This window comes from Delphinapterus leucas, chromosome 2, assembly GCF_059928025.1.
Source record: "Delphinapterus leucas isolate spDelLeu-1000000601 "Yukka" chromosome 2, BTC_Dleu_Yukka2, whole genome shotgun sequence".
Lineage (NCBI taxonomy): Eukaryota > Metazoa > Chordata > Mammalia > Artiodactyla > Monodontidae > Delphinapterus > Delphinapterus leucas.
In genome coordinates this window covers 25,212,125-25,237,732 of record NC_143130.1, presented here as the reverse complement: position 1 = coordinate 25,237,732, position 25,608 = coordinate 25,212,125, and the positions used below count along the sequence as shown (strand labels likewise).

At 43.7% G+C, this 25,608-nt stretch overlaps 2 protein-coding genes across 4 annotated transcripts in view; both read right to left on the bottom strand.

The window, feature by feature from the left end:
- The window catches only part of IL15RA (interleukin 15 receptor subunit alpha), a 29,705-nt gene extending 29,266 nt beyond the window's left edge, over nt 1-439 (bottom strand). For all 3 annotated transcript variants that reach the window (XM_089906557.1, XM_089906556.1, XM_089906559.1), the window contains exon 1: nt 133-439. In XM_089906557.1, the coding sequence (XP_089762683.1) occupies nt 133-424 (292 nt within the window). In that variant the 5' untranslated portion in view covers nt 425-439. The remainder of the gene's footprint in view (nt 1-132) is intronic.
- A 15,533-nt stretch (nt 440-15,972) lies between these two features.
- IL2RA (interleukin 2 receptor subunit alpha) overlaps nt 15,973-25,608 on the bottom strand; it is a 50,969-nt gene continuing 41,333 nt past the window's right edge. Inside the window, exon 8 of the mRNA XM_022580225.3 lies at nt 15,973-24,490. Within this exon, the coding sequence (XP_022435933.1) occupies nt 24,466-24,490 (25 nt within the window). The 3' untranslated portion in view covers nt 15,973-24,465. The remainder of the gene's footprint in view (nt 24,491-25,608) is intronic.

The following is a 25,608-nucleotide window of genomic DNA, read 5'->3' as shown; positions in this document are numbered from 1 at the left end:
GTCTTCCCCGGCTTTGCCCTTCTCGCCCCTGGTGACCCCAGCAGTCCATTCCGTCGTGTGTCCCCGCGACGAGAGGGAGAAGCTTTCGGGAAGCAGACTAGTTCCCGTAAACACGACTGGTGGGCGTCACACCTGGCTTCGGCTCCACTCGGTCACCTCGCCTCGCTTGTCTCTGCCTGTTGCTCCGACTTCGAAGGTCCTGGACCAGGAGCTGGCGAACGAGTTGCCGCGCGTCCCGCTGGTCCGGGCCGGTGACGCTGAGTGACAGCGGGGATATCGCCGCGGCGCGGCTGGCCCGGTCACCTGCCCGGTGCGCCCAGGCCCAGACCGGGAACGAAGCCCAGCCCGCCTGTCCTGAACCTTGCCTGGCTCCCGGCACCGCCACTTTTCTTACTCCTGCTGCATCTTTCTTCCCCAAGAACATTTAAACTATTTGAAGCGGGCGTGGGAGGGAGGACCGACAGTTATTCACCTCTGTGCCTTAGACAATTCGGCTAGCTGCTGCTTTGCAGGTGGCTTTTTTTCTTTCTTGGGATCTCCAGTTAAGCCTGACCTTATTGAGAAGCGGGTGTGCAGTGAGAAAGCTCGGGACGCACAATCAGAAATCCCCAGTTCTGGGAGTGAAATTAGGCAGGATGGGTCGTCTCTGGGCTCGGGTCTCCATCTGTTCTCCCAGTGGTAACATCCTGAATAACTCCAGTACAACAGCACAGGCAGGGAATGTCATTGATGCAACCCCCAGACCTTACTCAGATTTAGTCCGTTTTCCGTGCACTCAATGGAGCGTGTGTATTCAGTTCTGGGCACTACACGTCACATATGTAGGTGTCTGTGACCACCACTGTCAAGACGGGGAACAGTTATCAAAAGCATCCCTCCCACTACTACTCTTTTAGTCACAGCCACCTTCCACTCTCACCTTCTCCCTAAGCCCTAGCAGCCACTGATCTTTTCTCCATCTCTATAATATTGTCATTTGAATAATGTTATATAAATGGAATCATACAGTTTGTAACCTGTAGAGGTCAGCTTTGTTCACTCAGTATAATTCCCTCGAGATCCATTCAAGTTGCTGTGTGTCAGTAGTTTGTTCCTTTTTATGAGCAGTACTGATGGTTTCTTCTTTTAAAAACATGTGAATCTCTGCCATCCACACCCAAACAGCCCTGTGCTTTTGTATGTGTATTATTTTGCTAGGGCTGCCTTTACAAAGTACCAAGAACTAGGTGGCTTAATGACAGCAGGAATTGGTCCTCTGATCTTCTGGAGGCCAGGAGTCCGAGATCCAGGTGTCTGCAGGGCCATGCTCTCTTGGCACCAGGGGAAGATCCTTCCTTGCTTCTTCTAGCTTCTGGTGTTTGCCGGCAATTCTTGGTGCTTCTGCGTGTGTAGGTGCGTCACTGCAGTTACGTGGCTGGCTTCTCCCTGTGTCTTCACCTCGTCTTCCCTCTGTGTCCAAATTTCTCCTTTTTATATGGACACCAGTCGTATTGGATTAGGACCCACCCTAATCCTAATGACCTCATTTTCACGTGGTGACCTTTTAGAGACCCTATTTCCAATAAGGTGACATTCTGAGTTAGGGGGGGTTAGGACTTCAACATATCTTTTTGGGGTGACACACTTCCACCTATAACAATATGGTATATTTATTTCTGAGAACAAAGTCCGAGACCTGTTTTCTCAGGCCAAAGGAACTGACCTGGATGCAGAACAGTTGGATCCCTGCGGTACAGTGTCCACACCTCAAGGGTGACTCAGATGGGAGCTTGTTTGGGGCCTTCAAATAAGAGGGTCCCTTACAGGGCTGGGGAGCTTGGTCAGCAGCCACCACTCAGGGCAGAGCTGGAGTTGAGGACAGGGCTGTGGGGTCAGGAGAGATGATACCTGGGAGCTGGGTCTTCAGCCATCGGCTGTCCTCTGGAGGGGAGCAGACAGTGAACCCTCAGGATGGGAGGGTAACATGTCACACTGGGCCACCAAGAAGGGGAGGCTATGGCTCAAGGCTAATGGATTATTCCCCAACCCATTCTCCTCTTCCTCCTTCTTTAGAATCTTAACTTTTTAAAGTAAGATATAATTCCTATAACAGTAAATTCACCACTTTATAGAGTATAATTCAGTGGTTTTTATTCATGACATTGTATAACTATCACCACTATCGAATTCCAGAATAATTCCATCACCCCAAAAAGAAACCCAGGGCCTGTTAGGAGTTCCTCCCAATTTCCCCTCTTCTTAGTTGCTGGTAACTTCAAATCTACTTTCTTTTCCCCATGGATTTGACTATTCTCAATATTTCACAGGAATGGAATCAGACAATATGTCCTTCTGTGTCTGGTTTCTTTCACTCAGTGTAATTTTTTTCAAGGTTCATCTATGTTGTAGGGTGTAGCAGTACTTTATTCCTTTTTATGACTGGATAATATTCCATTAAATAGATATTTCACATTTTGTTTATTCATTCACCAGTTCATGGATATTTGAGCTGTTTCCAACTTTTAGCTGTTAGGAATAATACTGCTATGAACATTCGTGTACAGGCTTTTGTGTGAACATATGTTTTCTGTTCTCTCGGGTGTATGCCTAGGAGTGGGATTGTTGGGTCACATGGTAATTCTCAGATTCTTGAAGGACAGCATGAAGACTCGGGGAGCCTTTTAGGAACCAGACACAGCTGGTTCCCAGACTGGGGGCGATCATTCCACTGCTCTCCAAAGGATAGTGTCCTTGGCTTTGGGAGATGCTGACTTAGGAGCTAAGGCAATATAAGTCTGTAGGCATCAGCTCGTGGGCACCTAGCTGCTGCTGCCAACCTGGGGGCACCGAGGCAGTAAAACGAGACAGAGGGACCCAGAGAAAACTAGTCCACTCACAGGAGGAGTTGTGCTGAAGAGCAGAAAGACAAATGTTGGCTGTAAGGGGAAGGAATTGCTTCTCAATCCTCAAAGTATAAAAAATACCACATTTTCTTATTTTTGTAAATCTTCCTATCGGGCTCCAAGCTTCCACTTGCCAAGATCAAAACAAATCCGATATCGCTCTCGCCCCATCCTCCAAAGGCAAATGGCTGTCTTCCCTTCCCATGGATTTTGCCAGGAAAAATAGAGAGAGGCCTCTGTCACCTCTGTCTTCTTGGTTATTTCTGGGTGGTCGTTGTCCAAACCCACCCTCCGGCCTCTGGTCTCAGCAGACCTACCTGACCCCCTTTTTTTGCACAGCCTCACAGACAATCTAGGCAGATTCTTTCAATTAGCCAAGGTCTTTGTCCAGAAAAGGCCTATTTGGGTCCGCCTCCCTGTTACTCTGCAATCAAATAAACAAACACCAAACAAATACATTATCTGTAAACTGCATCCCTCGGGTGGGAGAGCCCCACACCGTAGAATACAAAATCTTGTCTGCTCTTGGGGAAAATCACCCCTTACTTTCTTCCCTGTGATAAGTAGCAAAAATCTCCAAGAGACCAACCCATTTCTTTCTTTCTTTGTTTTGTGGTATGCGGGCCTCTCACTGTTGTGGCCTCTTCCGTTGCGGAGCACAGGCTCCGGATGCGCAGGCTCAGTGGCCATGGCTCACGGGCCCAGCCGCTCTATAGCATGTAGGATCTTCCCGGACCGAGGCACGAACCCGTGTCCCCTGCATTGGCAGGGGGACTCTCAACCACTGCGCCACCAGGGAAGCGCCCAATCCATTTCTTGATAACTCAGTTATATTCATTTGCAGCCTCATAGCCATAATTTAATCACGTTTAGTTGAAAAATTAAGCGATGAAATGGATTTTGAATCTTAAAGATTTAAACATGTCAGAGTAGTGTGTGTTTAACAACTATTTAAAGTTTATTTTTTAAACTCAAAGTTGTTTTGGAACTTTTTTTAATTGAGGTAACATGATTTATAACGTAAGTTTTATTTGTAAAACATTATATTTCTACTTCTGTCTACCGTACAGCGTGCTCACCACCAAACATTTAGTTTCCCTCTGTCACCATATAGCTGATCCCCTCTACCCATTTTACCCTCCCCCCATCCCTTCCCCTGTGGTAGCCGCTATTCTGTTCTCTGTATCTATGTGTTTGTTTGATTTGGCTTGGAACTTTTACTTTTTAATTGACTTTGAAACCACATTCTCTCCAGTTCTGCATATATGGGAATAACAGGACCCACACCACAGGGTGGTTGTGAAAATCAGACGAGTTAACAAAAGCATTTTGAACAGTGCCCCACATATAACAAATGCTCAATAAGTGTTACATATATGATACGCAATGTGTAATATATAATATATTGTTCTTTGTAAATTACTTCAGATGATTGTAGAGAAAGTTATCAGCTAAAAATGTTAAGTACAAGCTAGGGGTGGAGAAAGGGTTGGGAGAAACGTTATTTCTGATACTAAGCCGAGCCGGCTGCCAAGGCGGGGAACAGACGTGTGGAGAAGCCGAGCTGATGTAATGGATTAAGAATATGCAGGTTATGACCTGCTGAACGAGGCAGCCGCAGTCACCCACAGGGTGTCGGCAGGCAGCTTTCTCAGCATCCCAGCTCCCGCTTTGGGGAAGCGAAACCCACGGGGGTCGTTTTGATTGAAGGTGAAGTTTCAATACACCCACACAAAGGAAGTAGAGTCATAGACTGATTATTACTTACGGATCCCAGAAGCGAGGGGGCGCAGTGACCCTGGGGAAAAATCAGTCCTCCGTCCCAGGTGGCGGCAAGCAGGAGATGGAGAGCAGGGTAGCGAGCACCTGTTATTTACAAGGTGCTTGGGCGAAGGTCACTACCTTTTCACAGGCTTCACTGTAAGGCGTTATTTTAAAAGGTGCCCGAGGAAAAGCAAAGCGGGAACTTATGGCGGCATCCTCAATTCAAGTCTTTATCTAAATGTCAAGATTCTGGGTGTGAGTAAGGTTATCATAGTGTAAAATACCTCAGCAGCAACTCAGAAGACAAAGTTGTTTTTCTCAATCGTTTTTTTTTTTTTTCTCCTCATCGCACCAAAGCACCAAGAAGATAGACAGGGAGGGCTTCCCTGGTGGCTCAGTGGTTGAGAGTCCGCCTGCCGCTGCAGGGGACACGGGTTCGTGCCCTGGTCTGGGAGGATCCCACATGCCGCGGAGCGGCTGGGCCCGTGAGCCATGGCCGCTGAGCCTGCGCGTCCGGAGCCTGTGCTCCGCAACGGGAGAGGCCACAACAGTGAGAGGCCCGCGTACCGTAAAAACAAAACAAAACAAAACAAGAAAAAGGAGATAGGCAGGGAGGCCCCATGAACAGATGGTGAGGATAGAAACTCCGTCCTGGGTGGAAATTCCAACAGCTGGGACCAATATTCCCACTTGTGCTGTCACTTCCTACAGCAAGACAACAGCCAACTAAGATGATAAACTTGTAAAGCAAACCTCCCCGAGCTGAATCAGCTTTGTGTTCCACTTTCAATTACACCAGGAGAATCCCCTACTGACCCTCGTTCACCCAAGATCCCAATTCGGCCTGTCACCCTGGGAGCTCTTCCTTAAATCTGCCCCTCCTCTCCTGCCCCCAGGCCGGCCTCTTCTTCCTCCCTTATCTCATCGCCGGTGAGGAGGGCTTGAAGAAGAGCAACAGCTTTCATGAGCCTCCTGCTTTCTCTTTTGTCCTTTAGTTCATCCATAAATAACTCAGGATAAATCCGAGGAAGAAAGTGACAGAACCTTAGGGTTTTAAAAATGCAAACCCATGATTTATCCTGGAATCTCAAACCCAAATGCCCTTAAGGACCCGAGGGTGGGTTGGTGGGCGTGAGAGGAAGTGAGCTGAAAGCTCTTGCAGACTACGGGACTAGTGTGTGTCCAGTGCCACTAGAGTTTTAATTTTTGAAGAAACATTGGAAATATGGGCCCTTGTGTGATATCTCCTGGTTTGCAAATAGTGACTGTTGCTTTAGAAAAAATCAAAACACCATGCAAGCCCAAGAAAGCCCATTCGTACGCTTTGCAACATCTAATATGTAGTAATCTTTTTATGCAGACAACTACTCAAAGTGTTTCGATTCCTCCACTATGCTAGAAATCAGAAATATTAATTTATTGGAATGAGTTTGGTTCACGAATTTTAAAATCTTCGATCTATGACCAATCACAGTAGGTGACCCATTACCTCTTGGAACATTTTGCAAAAGTTTTTTTGAGCATGCTCTTTTCTGCAGAAAAGACCCATAACTTTCATTAGTGTTTGTTTCAAAAGGGTCCTTGACCTAAAATATTGAGAATAAAATATCTACAAGTTATAATATTTTATAGACATTGAAATTTTTTTAATGTAAGAACTTATAGATTCTGAGTTGAAAGATAAGGTATTTATGAACCTAAAACTCTTACTGATTTCTTTGGGGTTAGAGTTATTGTTAGTGTCATTTCTTTCTCTCTTTCTTTTTTTTTTTGCAAAATTATTTCTCCAGATATGTTATAAAAAATGTGTTAAGAAACATCTTAATAGTTTTGAAGATTGGAAATAACCCGAATGTCCATCAACAGGAAAGTGATTGGATAAAATATGTAAAATGCATACAAGAGAATATAATGCAGTTGTAAAAAAGTTCTCTTTCTACGAATGTGGAAAGATCTCCAAGATATATTGTTTAGAAGACAAATAACCAAACAATATGCAAAACTATGTATAGTATGCTGCCTTTTATGTCAGAAGGGAGAAAATAAGAATATATTTATATTTGCTTGTATTAGCACACATACTTGATAACACCCTGGAAAAGCACAAAAGAAAGCAATAAATGTGCATTTCTATGGAGGTGGTAACTGAATAAATGGGACATGGGATGAAGGGGGGATGCTTCAATGTATACGTTTAGTTTTACCCTTTTTTCCTCATTCTTTTAAAAATATTTATTAATTAATTTATTTATTGGCTGCGTCGGGTCTTAGTTGCAGCACGCGGGATCTTCTTTGGGGCATGCGGAATCTGTCATTGCGGCGCACAGGCTCCTCTCTAGTTGTGGTGCACGGGCTGCAGAGCACGTGGGCTCTGTATTTTGTGGCACGCGGGCTCTCTCGTTGAGGTGCGCGAGCTCAGTAGTTGTGGTGCACGGGCTTAGTTGCCCCGCGACATGTGGGATCTTAGTTCCCCGACCAGGGGTGGAACCTGCGTCCCCTGCATTGGAAGGCGGATTCTTGACCACTGGACCACCAGGGAAGACCCATATTATTTATTCTAAAAACGAAATTTAAAAAGTCTCATGACGACCTTAAACATCTTGTTTTTAAACAGGAATTTTTTTTTTTTTTTTTTGCGGTACGCGGGCCTCTCACTGTTGTGGCCTCTCCCGTTGCGGAGCACAGGCTCCAGACGCGCAGGCTCAGCAGCCATGGCTCACGGGCCCAGCCGCTCCGCGGCATGTGGGATCTTCCCGGAGCTGGGCAGGAACCCGTGTCCCCTGCATCGGCAGGCGGACTCCCAACCACTGCGCCACCAGGGAAGCCCTCAAACAGGAATTTTTAGCTCATGGGTAATTTTAAGAAATTGAAACAAGGCAAGCCAACAGATTTGATATGGTTTTGCAGGTATACTTTCCAGTGAAAGTTTACTTTGGCCATTTTATTAGGGATACTTCTAGTGTAAAGTAGCCATTTTAAATAAGAATCCTGAAGTAAACAGGCTTCTAAAATGAGAATGTTTCCAAAATAACTAACCAATAAGAGATTTAAAATCTGGCATTCTGGTAGACCAGAGAGGCTCAGTTAGGCAAGATTGTTCATCCCTAAAAGATAGTTCATCTCTTCCAGACCGTCTCTTTACACACTATTCCAAAACCAAAAGACATTTTTTTTTGTTTGTTTGCTGATGTAGTTGCAAAAAAAAAAGCCAACAAAAAACGGAAAACAGAGATGTGCTTTATATCTTGTCACTTGATTTAAATGGCCTTAAAAGGAAGGGATGTGTCATTCTTCACGCTTCCTCTTTCTTACTGGCTGAAATGCAGACATAATGACTGGAGCTCCAGCAGTCATATTGAGCCCATGAGGAGTCTCAAAAATAGGAGCCACAAGCCACCCATAGAGTAGAGCTAAGATGGAAAGAACATGGGTCCCTGACACCAGGAGGACCAAAGCAGCTTGGACTGTCTCCCTTTGAATTTGTTGAACCTGAAAGAGAAATAGACATCTACCTTGTTTGTCATTTCTACTTTTGGTTTTTTTCTTACAACTAAACTTATCCTAACAATACACCTAAAAAGAGAAACTATGTTCCAGATAGGCTTGGGTTTTTTTCCTTATAGATTTTCTTTTCATTAGCCCTGGTATTTTCATTTCCTGATGCAAGGAAAAACATTTAGTATACTCTTTATTTTCATCAATTTTGAGATACTATTAAGCCTATTTTGACATCTTCATTACCCTTTTGTGATTTAAAATAAATTTTATTATATTTAATTTATAAAAAACATAAAATTATGTTGTATTTTTAAAGAAGAGTCTGTCATGATTATACATTAACTTAATAATCAAATTTATAATATAACTAAAAGAACATTGATAAGGTTATAAGATGTGTAAGATTATTCTAATTATTCTCTTATCATCTGAGCCTTCAACAAGTTGTAGTAGTAACATCAAAGATCACTGATCACAGATCACCATAACAAATATAATAATAAGGAAAAGATTGAAATATTGCGAGAATTACCAAAATGTGACACAGAGATGTGAAGTGAGCAAAGTGTTGGAAAATGACGCCAATGGACTTGCTCGATGCAGGATTGCCAGAAACCTTCAATTTGTAAAAAACACAGTATCTGCAAAATGCGATAAAATGAAGTGCAATAAATTGAGGTCTGCCTGTAGAGCTGATAGAAGAACATGCATGCTCATTTCTGGGTATAAATATTGTTTACCTCAGTCTCTATTATTCTTGTACACACAAAATTTAACATTGAATCCAAATGACATCCCCCCAAAACAAAATGAAATGAGATAAAATAGTCAACAGAGCCAGACACAGAGATGGTACAGATGTTGAAACTATCAGAAACTTTAAAGTAACTATAATTAATACATTAAGAGTGTATAGTGGAAAAAGTGGACAACATGCGTAATGGGGAATTTGACCAGATAGATGAAAACTCTGAAAAAGAGTTAAATAAAAATGCTGGAAATGAACACCATTTCTTTATGGACTAAATTGTGACCTTCCCTCCTTCCCCCCAAATTCATATGTTGTAGCCCTAACCCCCAATGTGGCTGCATTTGGAGATAAGGCCTGCCCTAGCAGACGAATAAGACCATGATATCAGACATGAAGAATTCCTTCAACAGGCTTATTAGCAGAGGGGAGAATCAGTTAACTTGAGGAAAGGACAATAGAAATTATCCACACTGAAACATGAGTGAAAAGGGAGGACAAAACATACCAGCATCCAAGAGCTTTGGGATGATATGAAATGGTCTAACATATGTGTTACTGAGTCCTAGAAGGATGAGAGACAGGAAGATAGAAGAGAGAAAAGCTGAGATTTTCCCAAAGTGCATGAAAAACAACAAATTCCAGATCCAGGAATCTCAAAGCACCCTGGTCAAGATAAATACAAATAAAAACACAATTAGCACATCATTATCAGACTGCTGAAAATCAGTGATAAGGTGGAAAATCTTAAAGACAGCCAGAATGAAATAATGAAATAATCCATAAGGAAGATATTACATTCTGAAGACTTCACATCAGGCACTGTGCAAACCAGAAGATGATAGAGTGACATCATTAAGAAACTGAAAGAAGGGATTCCCTGGCAGTCCAGTTGTTAGGACACCGCGCTTCCACGGCAGGGGGCATGGGTTCAATCCCTGGTGGGGGAACTAAGATCCCACAAGACACGTGTCATGGTCAAAAAAAAAAAAGAAACTGAAAGAAGAAAAAGTCAACCTAGAACTTTAGACTCAGTGAAAATCTCTCACACAAATGAAAGAAAAATAGTGGGTTTTTTTTTTTTTTCGGCAAATAGATGCCAAGAGAATGTATCACCCATAGACCTTCACTACAGGAAATGTTAAAGTAAATTATTCAGGCAGAAAGAATATGAGACTAGAAAGAAGTCTGTATCTACACAAAGGAATGAAGAGTACTGGAAATGGTAAAAATGTGGGCAAATATTTAAAAATTTTTTCTTATTTTTAATCTCTTAAATGGATAATTGACTCTCTAAAGCAAAAACAGTAACAATGTACTATGGGAATTATAACATATGTAGAAGTAAAATGCATTTCAACAATAGCAAAAAGGATGGGAGAGAGGAATTGGGAATGTACTGCTGAAAGATTATTACACTTAAAGTGAAGTGCTAAATTATTATTTAAAGATAGACTATGACAAGTAGAAAATGTATATTCTTTAGAGCAACCACACACACAAAAGGTATAGATAATAAACAATAGTGGAATGGAATGGAATCATAAAAAATCCAAAAAACCCAGGAAACGAGAAAAAAAAGTAACAAGGAATAAACGGGACAAATAGAAAACACATAGCAAGATGATAGATTTAAACTCAACCATATCAACAATTAAATATAAATGGTTTAAGTAACCCAATAAATTAGAGAGATTGTCAGATTGGATTTAAAAAGCAAAACCAACTATATACCATAAGAAACCCAGTTTAGGGCTTCCCTGGTGGTGCAGTGGTTGAGAGTCCACCTGCCGATGCAGGGGACACGGGTTCGGGCCCCGGTGCGGGAAGATCCCACATGCCGCGGAGCAGCTGGGCCCGTGAGCCATGGCCGCTGAGCCTGCGCGTCCGGAGCCTGTGCTCCGCAACGGGAGAGGCCACAACAGTGAGAGGCCCGCGTACCGCAAAAAAAAAAGAAAGAAAAAAAAGAAACCCAGTTTAAATATAAAAAGAAATAGGGTAAAACAATGGAAAAAGATATGCTATGTTAATACTAATCAAAAGAAAACTGGGGCTATATTAATTCAAAGTACACTTTGAACAAAGAACATTACCAGGGATAAAGAATATTAAATAAAGAATAACCCTAGGATAAAGAGGGACATCATATACTAACAGGATAAATTAATCAAGAAGACATTGCAGGGTTTCTCTGGTGGCGCAGTGGTTAAGAATCCGCCTGCCGGGCTTCCCTGGTGGCACAGTGGTTGGGAGTCTGCCTGCAGATGGAGGGGACATGGGTTCGTGCCCTGGTCCGGGAAGATCCCATATGCCATGGAGCAGCTAGGCCCGTGAGCCATGGGAGCTGAGCCTGCGCGTCCGGAGCCTGTGCTCCGCAACAGGGGAGGCCCGCTTACCACAAAAAAAAAAAAAAAAAAAAAAAAAAAAAGAATCCGCCTGCCAATGCAGGGGACACGGGTTTGAGTCCTGGTCCGGGAAGATCGCACATGCCACAGAGCAACTAAGCCCGTGCGCCACAACTACTGAGCCTGCGCTCTAGAGCCCGCGAGCCACAACTACTGAAGCCCGCGCGCCTAAAGCCCGTGCACCACAACAAGAGAAGCCACCGCAATGAGAAGCCCGTGCACCACAACGAAGAGTAGCCCCCGCTCACCGCAACTAGAGAAAGCCCGCGTGCAGCAACAAAGACCCAACACAGCCAAAAATAAATAAATAAATTTATATTAAAAAAAGAAGACATTGCAAAAAACTTTCAACAAAATGAGTATAGAGGGAACATACCTCAACATAATAAAGGCCATATACGACAAACACACAGCTAACATCATACTCAACTGTGAAAAGCTGAAAGCATTCCTCTAAGATCAGGAACAAGACAAGGATGCCCACTCTCACCACTTATATTAAACATACTATTGGAAGCCCTAGCCACAGCAATCAGACAAAATAAAGAAAGAAAAGGAATCCAAATTGGAAAGGAAGAAGTAAAACTGTCACTGTTTGCAGAAGATCAAAACAGATGAACAAGAGATGAAAATTTGAATTTTAATATGATAAAATTTATCAATTAAATTTTTTTTCTTTATGGTTACGAGGGTTTTTTTTTGTTTTTGTCTTTTAAAGAAATTCTTCGGGGACTTACCTGGTGGTCCAATGGTTAAGACTCCATGCTTCCAGTGCAGGGGGCGTGGGTTCAATCCTTGGTGAGGGAACTAAGATTCCGCATGCTTTGCAGTGTGGCCAAAAAATAAAAATAAAAAAAATAAGAAATTCCTTCCTCAAAGTCAGAAAGATATGAATCTTTATTTTCTTATAAAAAGTTTAAAGTTCAGCTTTTGACCACTAAGTCCTTACTTAATCCATCTGGAGTTAACTTATTTGCGTGCTATGAAATAGAGATCTAATTTCATTTTTTTTAATATGGAAAACCCACTTTTTCTAGCTTTGTTTATTGAATAGTCCCTCTGCCATGCTACCTCCTTCATCCTTCCCAAGTTTAACTCTCCATAAATAAACTCTTCCAGGAAAGGTGTGTCTCCACCGGATCAAGAAGGACAACATCTCTGGTGAAATATACTGGGTGACTCAGATGAACACCGACTTTATTTCAAGTCATCCCAAACAAGAAAAAGCCAAAGTGTATGCATTTGTCAATAAATAAATATATACACACATTTATACTGGGGGTGAAATGATAAAGAAAATGTGATGACTGATAGGTGTCCATGAAATATAGAACTTTCTTGCAGTTTTGAAAAACTTCACCTTCATCTTTGATGAGAGGTCCAGGGATCCATGCAAGCAAGAGCAATCTTGGATTCCTTATGAGCCATGGAGAACAAGATTTAACCTTCCTTTCCACCTGAGAAAGTAGAGGGAACAAGGCTCAGATTCTGGCAGTGGGTAAAGAAATATACTCTCAACCAGGCGTGTTCTTTCCTGATGAATGTTCGGTTGCAATTCCTCAAATCAGTCTGTGAAATCGGAAAGATTGTTTCCAATACCACCTGGAAGAACTAACAAGAATATATTTCTCTTTTTATTCACATAGGATCCAGATTAATTGTAGAAAACTTAATCCAAATAGCAAGAATAGGAACTGAAATAATCATTAGGGCCCTGAGGAAACACTCCTATTATTGAAGTGGACTCCATGATGGTTCTGCTAGGGCTCTGCTCCAGGGGAAGTGCTGGGTGTCGTATTGAGATGCCCTAGTGCTATGGTGCTCTGTGGAGCCTATAGGGCTTGAAGTCAGGCTGCTGGAGTTTGAGTTTTCCTGCACACGAGCCTCCCTCTGCCTCCCTTTTCTCATCTGCAAGGTGGGAACAGAAGTGGGGTTGTTTGGGGTACAGTGAGATTCCAGGTAGGGTCCTAGCCTAGGGCCTGACCTCTTTCAGCAGCTCATTATTATTACTATTAGTCATCATTATTACTCTTAGTAATAATAGTAGTAATTATTATTCGGCATTTTAATGATGTCTAGCTGACTTGGGTTTTCATGGGCAAAGCTTATAAATAGGACACTTTCTGTGCCCAGTTAGGGTTCATGCTTATTTCCTTCATTTTAATCCACAGCAACATGCCGTTAACCTCTGATTTCTTGAGCCTGGACCTAATCTGGAAGGTCAGAGCCATATTTTAAAGTAATTTCATGCTAGTTATTATGGGACTCCTGAGTTTATGAAAGAAATCATGCTTGGGTTTGTACTTGCACCAGATCCTACATGACTTCATGGGGAGATTTGGTTTTAAGGGTCATTGAGAGCAGATTGGGCCATAGCCTTTATCTCTTTTTTCAGGTATAAAAATGAAATAACGAGAAAATAAAACACAACAAATTACATATTTTTGAATAGTCTTCAGATAACACAGCTGTCTCTTAAAACTTCAGTCCACAACTCCTCTCTTATTTATTAGCCAAAGCAAGTCACAGAGCCGTGCCTGAGTTTAAGAGGGTGGTCGAGGGAACCTCCTGCATGGTGGAGCGCTGAATATTTGTGAGCACTTGTACCCATTAGAGGCACAGTGTGACCCACTGTACTTGCAGTTTATTTATTTTCTAATATTTTTGTCTCTACGGGTCCCAGCACATGGTTTGTCCATTTAAAATGACTGAGACATCTCTAGGGAGGGAACCATGGGAGAAGAGGAAAGGAAAAGCCCACAAACCCCACAGATGTACTTTTGGGGAGCAAAGATGCCATCTGATTCCTCCAGGTAGAGTGAGCAGACAGCTGCCCTCACAGGACCCGGGTGGCAGAAGCATTTTATAAGTAGAGACAATAATTTCTGATTCTAAACCTCTGACCTACCAGGTGCATTCCATCCTGTCTCGCCCACTCCATGCTTTCCCTCTGTCCACTTCCGTAAGCTCTCAGGTCAATTATTAACTCATAGTTTTGTTTTAAATTCTATCCCAGGATTCCATTACCCGCTTCTATGGAGGGGGGACGTCTCTCTTCCATTTCTACCCCGATGTCTCCAAGTGGTAAGTGAGGGTGTCCTGTTCCAGGCCCTGAGGGTGACATCCTGCAGGTCCTTGGGTGCCATCAAGTCCTGGCAGGAGATCCGCTGACATTCTTGGCCTCAACTCCCTCCCCGCACCCAGGCTCCTTCCTCGCTGAGGCCTGGAGAGTGTGCGGTCCTTGCCTGCAGTCCCCTCTGGTCCCCACATGGGCACCTGGAGACATTTGGACTCTGTTCAGGCCACGTTCGCCCCGAGGGGAGCTCAGAGCTTAGACCACCTCTGGAAGCTCTCTCTGGCTTTTCCCACTTCTAGGGGTGCAGTATTTGTGTTCCTGCCTACTCTCAAAACAGCCAGCCTTCCCTAGGCTATTTTTTTTAAACAGCTTTATTGAGATATCTTTGACACATAAAAATTATATACACTTAGGATGTACAACTTGACGTTTGATACAAGTACACATTATGAAAATATCACCAGGATCACGCTAATAAACGTCTCTGTCACTCTACGGTTGGCCCCTAGGTTCATGGGTGTCCCAATTTAATGGGGTGCCTGTATCAGAACCTACCCCCCTCCGCAGAGCGCGGAGCAAGGGAAGGTAGAGGCGCTGAGCTAGACCGCACCCCTTCTCTTCCTTCACCTCGAGGAGGACCGGGGAGAGTGTGCGTAGGGAGGGAAACCAGTTCTCCCGGTTGTCCCTCAATCCCCCACCTGTTTTGTCCCACACCTGATGGAGTGTTCTTTGAACAGCAGATTAACATCTGGTGACTTTGTTTTCATGAGTACGAGTGTAGGTGGTTGCAGGGGCACAGAAGAGAGTTTGGTGCCTTAATCTCTAGCTCTGCCAAAACATCATACTTTACATATCACCCTATCACAACGTCTATGGAGCCGTCTGTCTGCAGGTTTTCCCTAGAGAGTGGTGCTACGTAGTTGTAAAACAAATATATGGAAAACTCAAAATCCAAGGGCCCTAACAGAGGTTTCAACACTGTCGTCTTGATCTACGTGGACTGGATGTCCCGCTCACTGAAATTCACATGTCTCTGGGTGTGTCTGGTGAACCTATAGGGACAGGATGCAGGAATCTATTTGCAGTTTTGGAGAAGTGAGCCCAGGGGACAAGCATAGCGAGGAAGGAACGGAGGACATCCTTGTGTCTGTCTGAGACTGTCCCGTTGGTCTGGCCCCTTGGCCGTGAGTGAGAACCTGATGGCAGGAAAAGCTATAGGCGTGAGCTGAGGGTACAGGATTCACGGAGGACTTGGTGAGACTCCAGGGCACATGGAACTTGTTTTAGAGCAAATACAGTCCTGACAACCAGATCCCAAAGGTGTCTGAGTGAGACGGGGTGTGTGTGTGTGTGTGTGTGTGTGTGTGTATGAGACTGTGAGTGTTGCGTGTGTGCCCATGGGTGTGTGCAGGGCTAAAGTCCTACACTAGTAGGTGGAGCAAGAACAAGGAACTATGGGTTATCACCAACAGCCTGGCTTGGTCTGAACCTACTGGCTCGTGAGGCCAGAAGACATTTCAGTCAGAGACCAGTCCCCTACCCCAACACCCCAAAAACCCAGAACCCTGCCAGGAATTTCAGACAGAGGTGAATTCTTTAGAAAGCATTTTATTGGGGGGTTAAGTGAAACTGCACATATATGAAGCGTACAATTTGATATGTTTTGACATGTCTGCACCTGTAAAACCACAATCACACAAATGCCCCTTTGTAATCCTCACTCTGCCCCTCCCTGCGCCTCCCCTGACAACCTGCTTTCTGTCACCGTATATTAGTTTGCATTTTACAGAAATTTATATAAAATAAATGGAATCAAGCAGTAAATACTCTTTAAAAATTGTGGTTAAAAACATATAACACAAAATGCACCGTTTTACCCATTCTTACGTGTACAGTTCGCAGCATTAAGTACATTCAGAATGTTCCGCGACCATCACCACCATCCATCTTCAGAACTCTTTTCATCTTGCGAAATTGAAATTTTGTACCCATTGAACAGTAACTCACCGTTCCCTACTCCCTGCAGCCCTGACAACCCCCATTCTACTTCATGTCTCTGATTCTGACTACTCTAAGTACCTCATATTAGTGGAATCAGACAGTATTTGTGTTTTGTGATTGGCTTATTTCATTAGCACAATGCCCTCAAGATTCATCCATGTTGTTGCATATTGCAAAATTTTCTTCGTTTTTTTAAGGCTGCATAATATTCCATCGTGTCTATAGACCACACCTTATTTATCCATTCATCTGTTGATGGACACTTAGGTTGCTTCCATGTTTTAGCTATTATGAAAAACGCTGCCATGAACGCGGGTGTACAAATATCTTCTTGAGACCCTGCTTTCAGTTCTTTGGGTATATACCCAGAAGTGGGATTACTGGATCATATGTAGTTCTATTTTTTAGTTTTTTGAAACTCCATACTGTTTTCTGTACTGGCTGCACCATTTCACATTCCCACCAACAGTGCACAATTTCTCCACATTTTTGCCACCACTTGTTCTTTTTTTTTTTTTTAATTTAAAAAATTTTTTGCCTGCGTTGGGTCTTTGTCGCTGCACGCGGGCTTTCTCTAGTTGCGTCAAGCCGGGACTACTCTTCGTTGCGGTGCGTGGGCCTCTCATTGCCATGGCTTCTCTTGTTGTGGAGCATGGGCTCTAGGGTGCACACGGACTTCAGTAGTTGTGGCGTGCATGCTCAGTAGTTGTGGCTCACAGGCTCTAGAGCGCAGGCTCCATAGTTGTGGCGCACGGGCTTCGTTGCTCCGCGGCATGGGATCTCCCCAGACCAGGGAACCCATGAACCCATGTCCCTTGCAGTGGCAGGTGGATTCTTAACCACTGCACCACCAGGGAAGTCCCATTTTTCTGTTTTTTTGATAATAGCCATCCTGATGGGTGTGAGGTGGCATCCCATTGTAGTGTTAATTTGCATTTCCCTAAGATAAGGGATGTTGAATATCTGGGAATATACTTATGGCTGATTCTGGAGGAAACTGTTGCTGCCATAGAAATCAATGCTGTTGTAACTGCAAAAAATTTTGGAGCCTATAGTGGCAGTCAACCACTGTTCTCTTTACCAAGGCTGCTGGAGCCTACAGCCATCTCTCGCTGATGTAGATGCTGCTAAAAGCAGAAAGGAAGGTTTATGGCTTCTCTTTTTTCGTCTGCCTTCCAAACTCTTCTTAGGACTTCCCACTGGCCACCTAGCCCATGGCTGGGGTACGAGCATCTGGGAAGTGTAATTTGCAAAGACCCAGCCCCTGACAGTCGAGAGCAGGGTGTGGAAGGACAGGAAGTCATCACATACCTGCTGCTGCATCTTTTACTTCTTTGCTGATTAATGGTATTTACCTGCACAATTAATCACTTTGCTCTAAAGCATTTATTCCACTGAAGATTTCAAACACTTTATACCTTCTCTTATTAGGGTCTATTCTATCAAGGTAATCTGAAGATCTTAAGCCAGATTTTCTCTTCCGAGTCTGCTAATGGAAAACACATAGCCACCCGCCTTGCGTGACTGCTTGAAGGTAGTTATTAGCTTTTTTTTTTTTTTTCCAGATGGAATATTCTCTTAACCTACCCTCGTATCAGTAGGATAACATCATATAACTAGGATAACTTATTGTAGAAGAAGAGGTCATGGGTTTGGCACGGCACTCCTTCAGAGGAGGAATGGAATTACAAAGGGATTGGCTTTGAAAATCTCAGCAGCTGTCTCTTTCTGTTTCCTGACTAGCTGGAAAGCACCGTCTGCTAGGAACATCCCCATGTGAGCCCATATTTTTGGAAAGCCTTCAGGGACACCTTAAATTAACTACAGTCATTCTCTGAAGATGAGTAAGGGAGTAGTCAAATTAGTGCAGAAAATTGATGCCATTTTATCTGATACACTTGTTCACCTCCTGGAGGGAGAATTTTTTTAGATAACATTTGTGGAACAGAAAACATGTACTTACTTGAAAGTCTGCTTAAATGTCATATGCTTATGTATATGTATAGCTGATTCACTTTGTGATAACAGCAGAAACCAACACACCATTGTAAAGCAATTATACTCGAATAAAGATGTTAAAAAATAAAAGGGGAATATTAAAAAAAAATGTCCTATGCTAATTCTTGTCCCGTTTTCCACTGAAAATATTTTGATACCGTTATGACTGTCTAAGCCAAATTTGGGGGAGGTGCATGTAGGGTGGATGATTGTTATGGGATGTTGATACAGCTGCTCTAATGAGGGCAAAGGTCACAGTGGCCTAAAGGGAAGGGTATTTCTTTCTTTTTTTTTTTTTTGGTAGTTATAACTGTTATAAATATCACATCTGCATTTTATTTTTTTAAAAAACTTTTTATTTTATATTGGAGTATAGTTGATTAACAGTGTTGTGTTAGTTTCAGGTGTACAGCAAAGTGATTCAGTTATACATACACATATATCTATTCTTTTTCAAATTCTTTTCCTATTTGGGTTGTTACAGAATATTGAGCAGAGTTCCCTGTGCTGTACAGCAGGTCCTTATTGGTTATCTATTTTAATATAGTAGTGTGTGTACATGTCAATCCCAAACTCCCAATCTATCCCTAGGGGAGGGTATTTCTGACTCGTGTCCAGTGCAAGAGTAAACAGCTCTGGCGGGGCCCCTCCATGTCAGACATCCAGGCTCCTTTGGTTTTATTTCCCTGTTAAACTTAATGTGTAGTTTTTAATTCCGCTGCTTGTTCTAGCTCCCACTACGAAGACCACCTGCCAGCCAGTGGAAGAGGGGAGGAAGGGCAAGGCACACCTGTTCTCTTCAAGGACACCTTAGAAACTGCTCACTTTACCTCACTCATGTCTCACGAGTCAGAACTTAGTCACGTGGCCCATTTAGCTGCCGGGGAGGCTGGCAAACGTAATCCTCAGCTGGGGGAGGGCTGTGTTCCACTAAAACCTGGGCTTTCATTACCAAGGAAAGACTGGATTTAGGGGTCATAGCAATCTCTGTCAGAATAATTTATTTTCCATAGTTGTTTTAAATTCCCAGTCTGACATCTCTGCCATATCTGAATTTGGTTCTGATGCTGGCTCTGTCTCTTCAGGCTGCATTTTATGCCTTTTAGCATGCCTTGTAATTTCTTTCTTTCTTTCTTTTTTTTGCTGGGCTGCGCGGCTTGCAGTATCTTAGTTCCCTGACCAGGGATTGAGCCCAGGCCCTTGGCAATGAAATCGCCGAGTCCTAACCACTGGACCACCAGGGAACTCCCTAGCATGCCTTGTAATTTTTTATTGAAAGCTGGACGTGATGGACTAGGTAAAAGGAACTGAGGTAAGTAGGCCTTATGGTGTGAGGCTTTGTGTTTGCCTAGGAATTAGGCTGTGTTTAGCGTTTACTATACCTGTGGAGGCTGAAATTGCCTATGGTGTCATTGTTTTTATCTCCCTGGCTTTCCCTGGGTTTTCTCTGCGTTTCCCTAGAGACTTTTTCTTCAATAATGGCTAAGATGTGTGGGTCTTTGGGCTGTGTTTCCCCGTTATCATACAGGAGCCATACTGATGTGATGGTGAGGTGTGGGGGAGGAATTGTTTTACAATTATCTTACAATTGTCTTACAATTAGGGGTTAAGTCTCCTTAGTGAGCCTGGGGCTGTGCTTCTCCCCCAACCCCTCAGGTGGGATAGAAAGCCTGGATAGGAATCCAGGAATCTGGAGTTGATATTTCCCTTCTCCTGTGTGCAAGGTAGAGCAGGTCAGAACTGGGCATTTCCCTTCCCTCTGGTGTGTTAGGCTTAGGTAAAACCCAAGATAGTTAGGGAAGTAGTTTCTCCCAGGGACAGCCCTCCTTAAGGAGAGCAGAGTGTCTGGTATATTTCAAAATTGGTTCCTTTGCCCCCTCCCCCTGCTGCAAGCATGAGGGGGGTTTCTCTGACCGTTCACCCCCGGGAGGTAAAACTCATGGAGACGTAGGGCCTCCTATGACTGGACCCCTGGAGTTTATACCTCCCAGACTTGTGCACACCGAGGCTCCAGCAGTCATGGGTTTCGGTTTCCCTGCCCCAGTGTCTGCTCCAGGAGGCCGTTGATTCTTTGCATCCACCTGTCTGTCACTTCACTTTGGGGGCAGAGCTTTGCCCTGTGACTGACGATCTGAGAAGAGTCACTGGTGTTCAGTGTGTTCAGGCTTTTCTTCTTACCCCAGGCCTGGAAACTGCTCATTTGCTTTCTGTCTCTTTGGAGCTGCCTATTCTGGATATTTCACACAAAAGGAATCATACAACATGTGACCTTTTGTGTCTGGCTTCTTTCACTTGGTATAATGTTCTTTAGGCTCATCTATGCTGTAGCCTTTATCAGGACTTGATTCCTTTCTGTGGCAGAGTCATATTGCAGTGTGTGGAGAGACCATGGTTTGCTTATCCATTCCTCTGTTGGTAGGCCTTTTGGGTTGTTTCCATCTCTTCACTGTTTGGCTGTGATAAGCAGTCAGATACAAGCTTCTGTGCGGACACGGGTTTTCTTCCTTCCTATGGAACATGCCCAAGAGTGGAAGTGCAGGGCCATCTGGTAATTCTTTAACTTTTTGAGGAACAACCACCACAATGGCTGCACCATTTTACATTTCCTCCAGCAACGTATGAGGGTTCCTGTTTCTCCACATCCTTGTCAACATTTGTTATCTCCTCTTTTTTTTTCCCTTAAAGTCATCTTAACAGTTATGAAGTGGTGTCTCACCATGGTTTTGATTTGCATTTCTTTTTTTAAAAATTTTTATTGAAATATAGTTGATTTACAGTGTTGTGTGAGTTTCAGGTGTACAGCAAAGTGATTCAGTTATATATATATATATTCTTTTTTTACATTCTCTTGCATTATAGGTTATTACAAGTTATTGACTATAGTTTCCTGTTCTATACAGTAGGTCCTTGTTGGTTATCTATTTTATATATAGTAGTGTGTATATTTTAATCCCAAGCTCCTAATTTATTCCTCCCCCCACCCCGTTTTGGTAACCATCAGTTTGTTTTCTATGTCTGTGAGTCTGTTTCTGTTTTGTAAATAAATTCATTTGTATCATATTTTTTTTTAGATCCCACATATAAGAGATATCATATGCTATTTGTCTTTCTCTGTCTGGCTTACTTCACTCAGTATTATAATCTCTAGGTTCATCCATGTTGCTGCAAAGAGCATTATTTTATTCTTTTCTATGGCTGAGTAATATTCCATTATACATACATATATATATACATATATATCTGATTTGCATTTCTGAAATGACCAATGATGATGTGCTTGTTAGCCATCTGTCTGGACCTCTTCATATTATTAAAAAGTATTGAGGCTCCTCAAAACTTTTTGTTATGTAGTTACATCTAGTGATACTTATCATACTTAGACACTAAAACCAGGAAATTTAAAAAATATTAGTTATTAATTCTTCTATGAACAGCAGTAGTAAACTCATTATGTGTTAACACCAGAGCGATGACATCATCACATATCATGTAGCTTCTGGAAAACTCCACCATACATTTGTAAGAGAATGAGAGTGAAAAAGGTAAATAACATCTTAATCACAGCTGACCCTTGAACAACACTGGAGTTGGGAGCAATGACCCTCTGTGCAGTAAAAAATCCACGTGTAAGTTATAGTTGGTCTTCCGTATCCATGGTTCCTATGTATCTGTGGTTCCTCTGTATCCCTGATTCTGCATCTGCGGGTTCAACCAACCAGGGATTGTGTAGCACTGTAGAATTTACTTTTAAAAAAAATCCACATAGGGCTTCCCTGGTGGCACAGTGGTTGAGAGTCCACCTGCCGATGCAGGGGACACGGGTTCGTGCCCCGGTCCGGGAAGATCCCACATGCCGCGGAGTGGCTGGGCCCGTGAGCCATGGCCGCTGAGCCTGCGCGTCCGGAGCCTGTGCTCCGCAACGGGAGAGGCCGCAAAAGTGAGAGGCCCACGTACCACAAAAAAAAAAAAAAATCCACATGTAAGTGGACTCATGCAGTTCAAACCTGTGTTGTTCAAGGGTCAACTGTATTATGAAAAAAAATTTGATCTCATGGACCTCCCTCCCCCAAAATGAGTAATGATAATCCAGTTTTATTCAAGTAAGATAAATAAGATTAAAAAAATTTTTTTTCTGGTCTTATATTCGTCTTAACATTAGTTTCCCCAGAAAACATATACTTGGGGGATGTTGATGATGGAACCCGATGGTACTTGGTTGGTCACAGAAAGGACAGAAAATGGTTCTTTAATCTAGATATGGACCTGCTGACTCCTGCCCATTTTTTTCATAACATTTTCCTGCCCTTTCAGAAATGAAAACTGGCTGCTGATTTAAATTTTTCATTAATCTTCATTATGTGATTTTGTTTAACCTGGACATCTAAGTCAACTGATTGAGAATTGAGATTTTTGGCAAAAGTCTGAATCTGCACTGAAATCTCAGCCCCTGAGGCTGACTTTTCCAGTGAGAGTTGAGGGTGGGAGGCATAAACCCCGTGGTTCTCAAAGTGTGGCCCTGGATCAGCATCATCAGCATCACTTGTAACCTGTTAGAAATGTAAAGTCTCAGGCCCCACCCCAGACCTGCTAACTCAGAAACTCTGGAGGTGGGCCCAACCTTCTGTGTTTTCTGTTTTGTTTTTTATTTTTGGCTGCGTTGGGTCTTCGTTGCTGCACGTGGGCTTTTTCTAGTTTCAGAGAGCGGGGCTACTCTTCCTTGTGGTGCGTGGGCTTCTCATTGTGGTGGCTTCTCTTGTTGTGGAGCATGGGCTCTAGGTGCGCGGGCTTCAGTAGTTGTGGCATGCTGCCTCCGTAGTTGTGACTTGAGGGCTCTAGAGCGCAGGCTCGGTAGTTGTGGTGCACGGGCTTAGTTGCTCCACGGCATGTGGGATCATCCCGGACCAGGGATCAAACCCATGTCTCCTACATTGGCAGGCGGATTCTTAACCACTGCGCACAGAGAAGTCCCCCCTTCTATGTTTTAACAAGGCCTCCAGGTGATTTTGATTTGCTCAACGTTGTGCTAACAGTTTGAGGATCACTGGTGTGACCTTGTCCATAATTATATGCTCTCCCACCCCACCCCACCCCGACTTCCTTCTTTCTTTCCTTCCATAAACATTGAATGTATTGCTCCCTTATCAGTGTTTTTATGACACTTGTTTGAAAATGTACACATTTGCACATTGTGTGTCTGTCTGTAAACATCAAATTTGTGCTGGCCAAACACAGAGTATCATTTATAGCAATCCAAGAGAAACTAACTCTTGAAGTGGCCCATTAGTCATGTACAGCTGAAGCTTTTTGACCGGAATAATCCATTACCTAGGATCTAGCTTATCCCCCTTCTCCCGACATTAACTCCAGTGAAATCTTTTCAAATATTGAAGCTCTACAGTTCCAAGGGCTTGGTTGTCCTCTTTTGGTATTACCCAAAGACTATTCCCCCATGGACTCTGTTCTTTAGAAACTCAGAATTGAAGGTTCAGTGGAGGGGGGCTAGTTTAGAGCACTGAGCTAAGGTCCAAAGCATTCCTAGTTACCAGTCCAGAGTTCTTAGGGGGCATTCATTAAAGGATGTGATCAGGAGAATGGGGTAGTCAACCAGAGGCTGGGAAAGGACCTATGTGGACCAAGGAACAAGGTCCAGTTACATAGGGTAGAGAGCGTGTGTGTCTATTTACATTAGTGCTAGGGTTTTCCTTGGGATTTCTAAACTGGGAAGTTGGGATGAACTTAGCATGAGGCTACTCTTCTTTGTATTATACATGGCATGGAGAGAGTTCCATGCCGGTCATGCTTTAATGAACACATACACATGAAAATGGGACCAAGAGTTCTGATTTTTCCTCCCTGTTCCTCCAGTGACCTTGGACTTGCTGCCTACGAGCAGGTCAAGCTCGCTCGTTGATACTACAGAGCTGGCTTCACGATGGGGTTGCAGGTGCCTGGTGTCCTGTGATGTGACTTCAGAGCTTTCCAGAACCCATGGGATCAGGAGATGCCTCTTGGATGAGTGTTCAGCTGCCTTGATTTTGATTGTGGTCCATGACATCTGCGGGTTCTTCTTGGCTTCTTACTGCCCTTGGTTTTCTAGATTGTCCTTCTTTTCTTCTTCCTGTAGTGATATAACAAGTCATAGTCATGGGTGTAATGCCGCACCAAGAAGAATGTGGTCTGCACCCTAAACTGATGTGGGTGGAGCATTCAACAGAAGCCCCCATTGACCCGCTAACTTTAAATCCCACCCCGGGATACTGTGACCTTCCCACATGCTGACCACCCCTCTAGAGATCAAGACTGGCAGCCCTGTGGTCCTCACAGCGTGATGATCCAATCATTGTGCGGTGAGTGGCGCTGAGAAAGAGCCTGGGACTCAGATCATTACAGGTGTGGAGGCTGGGTGGGTCTTAGGGAAGGGGCTACAGGAGGGGGTCTGCTCCAGGGCTACTCCCCACGGGGTACATGACCCTCACGTTACACGTCATCCTAGTGTGTAGTGACAACAGTCCCCCGTAACACTCTAACATCTGGCGTCATCCCCAAGTCAACCCTCTTCCTTAACCCTCACTTTTGATCAGCCACCAAATCCTGCTAACTTGACTCACGTATTTCTCGATTTTTTTCTCCTTTTTTTTTAAAATTTATTTTTAATTAATTTATTTTTGGCTGTGTTGGGTCTTCGTTGCTGTGCGTGGGCTTTCTCTAGTTGCGGTGAGCGGGGGCTACTCTTCATTGTGGTGCGCGGGCTTCTCATTGCAGTGGCTTCTCTTGCTGTGGAGCACGGGCTCTAGGCACGTGGGCTTCAGTAGTTGTGGCTCGCAGGCTGTAGAGTGCAGGCTCAGTAGTTGTGGCACATGGGCTTAGTTGCTCCACGGCATGTGGGATCTTCCCAGACCAGACCAGGGCTCGAACCCATGTCCCCTGCATTGGCAGGATTCTTAACCACTGCGCCACCAGGGAAGTCCTTTTCCTCCTTTTTAACTTATGTCCACTGACCTAGTTCATGCTCTCCTCATCCCCTGTGTGGATTTATTCCATCGTAATATAATCAAACTGCCACCACCATTACCCACCGTAACTCCAGCCTCTATTGCGGCCAGACTGTTCAGAGGGCCAGTGCTACCATTTATCGCATAATTGAGCTTCTGTGGCTCGCTGTCGTCCTCAGGATCGGGCCCGAGCTCCTCAGTCTGGCCTGATCTTCCAGGCCTTGGTCCCTGGCCATTCCCACAG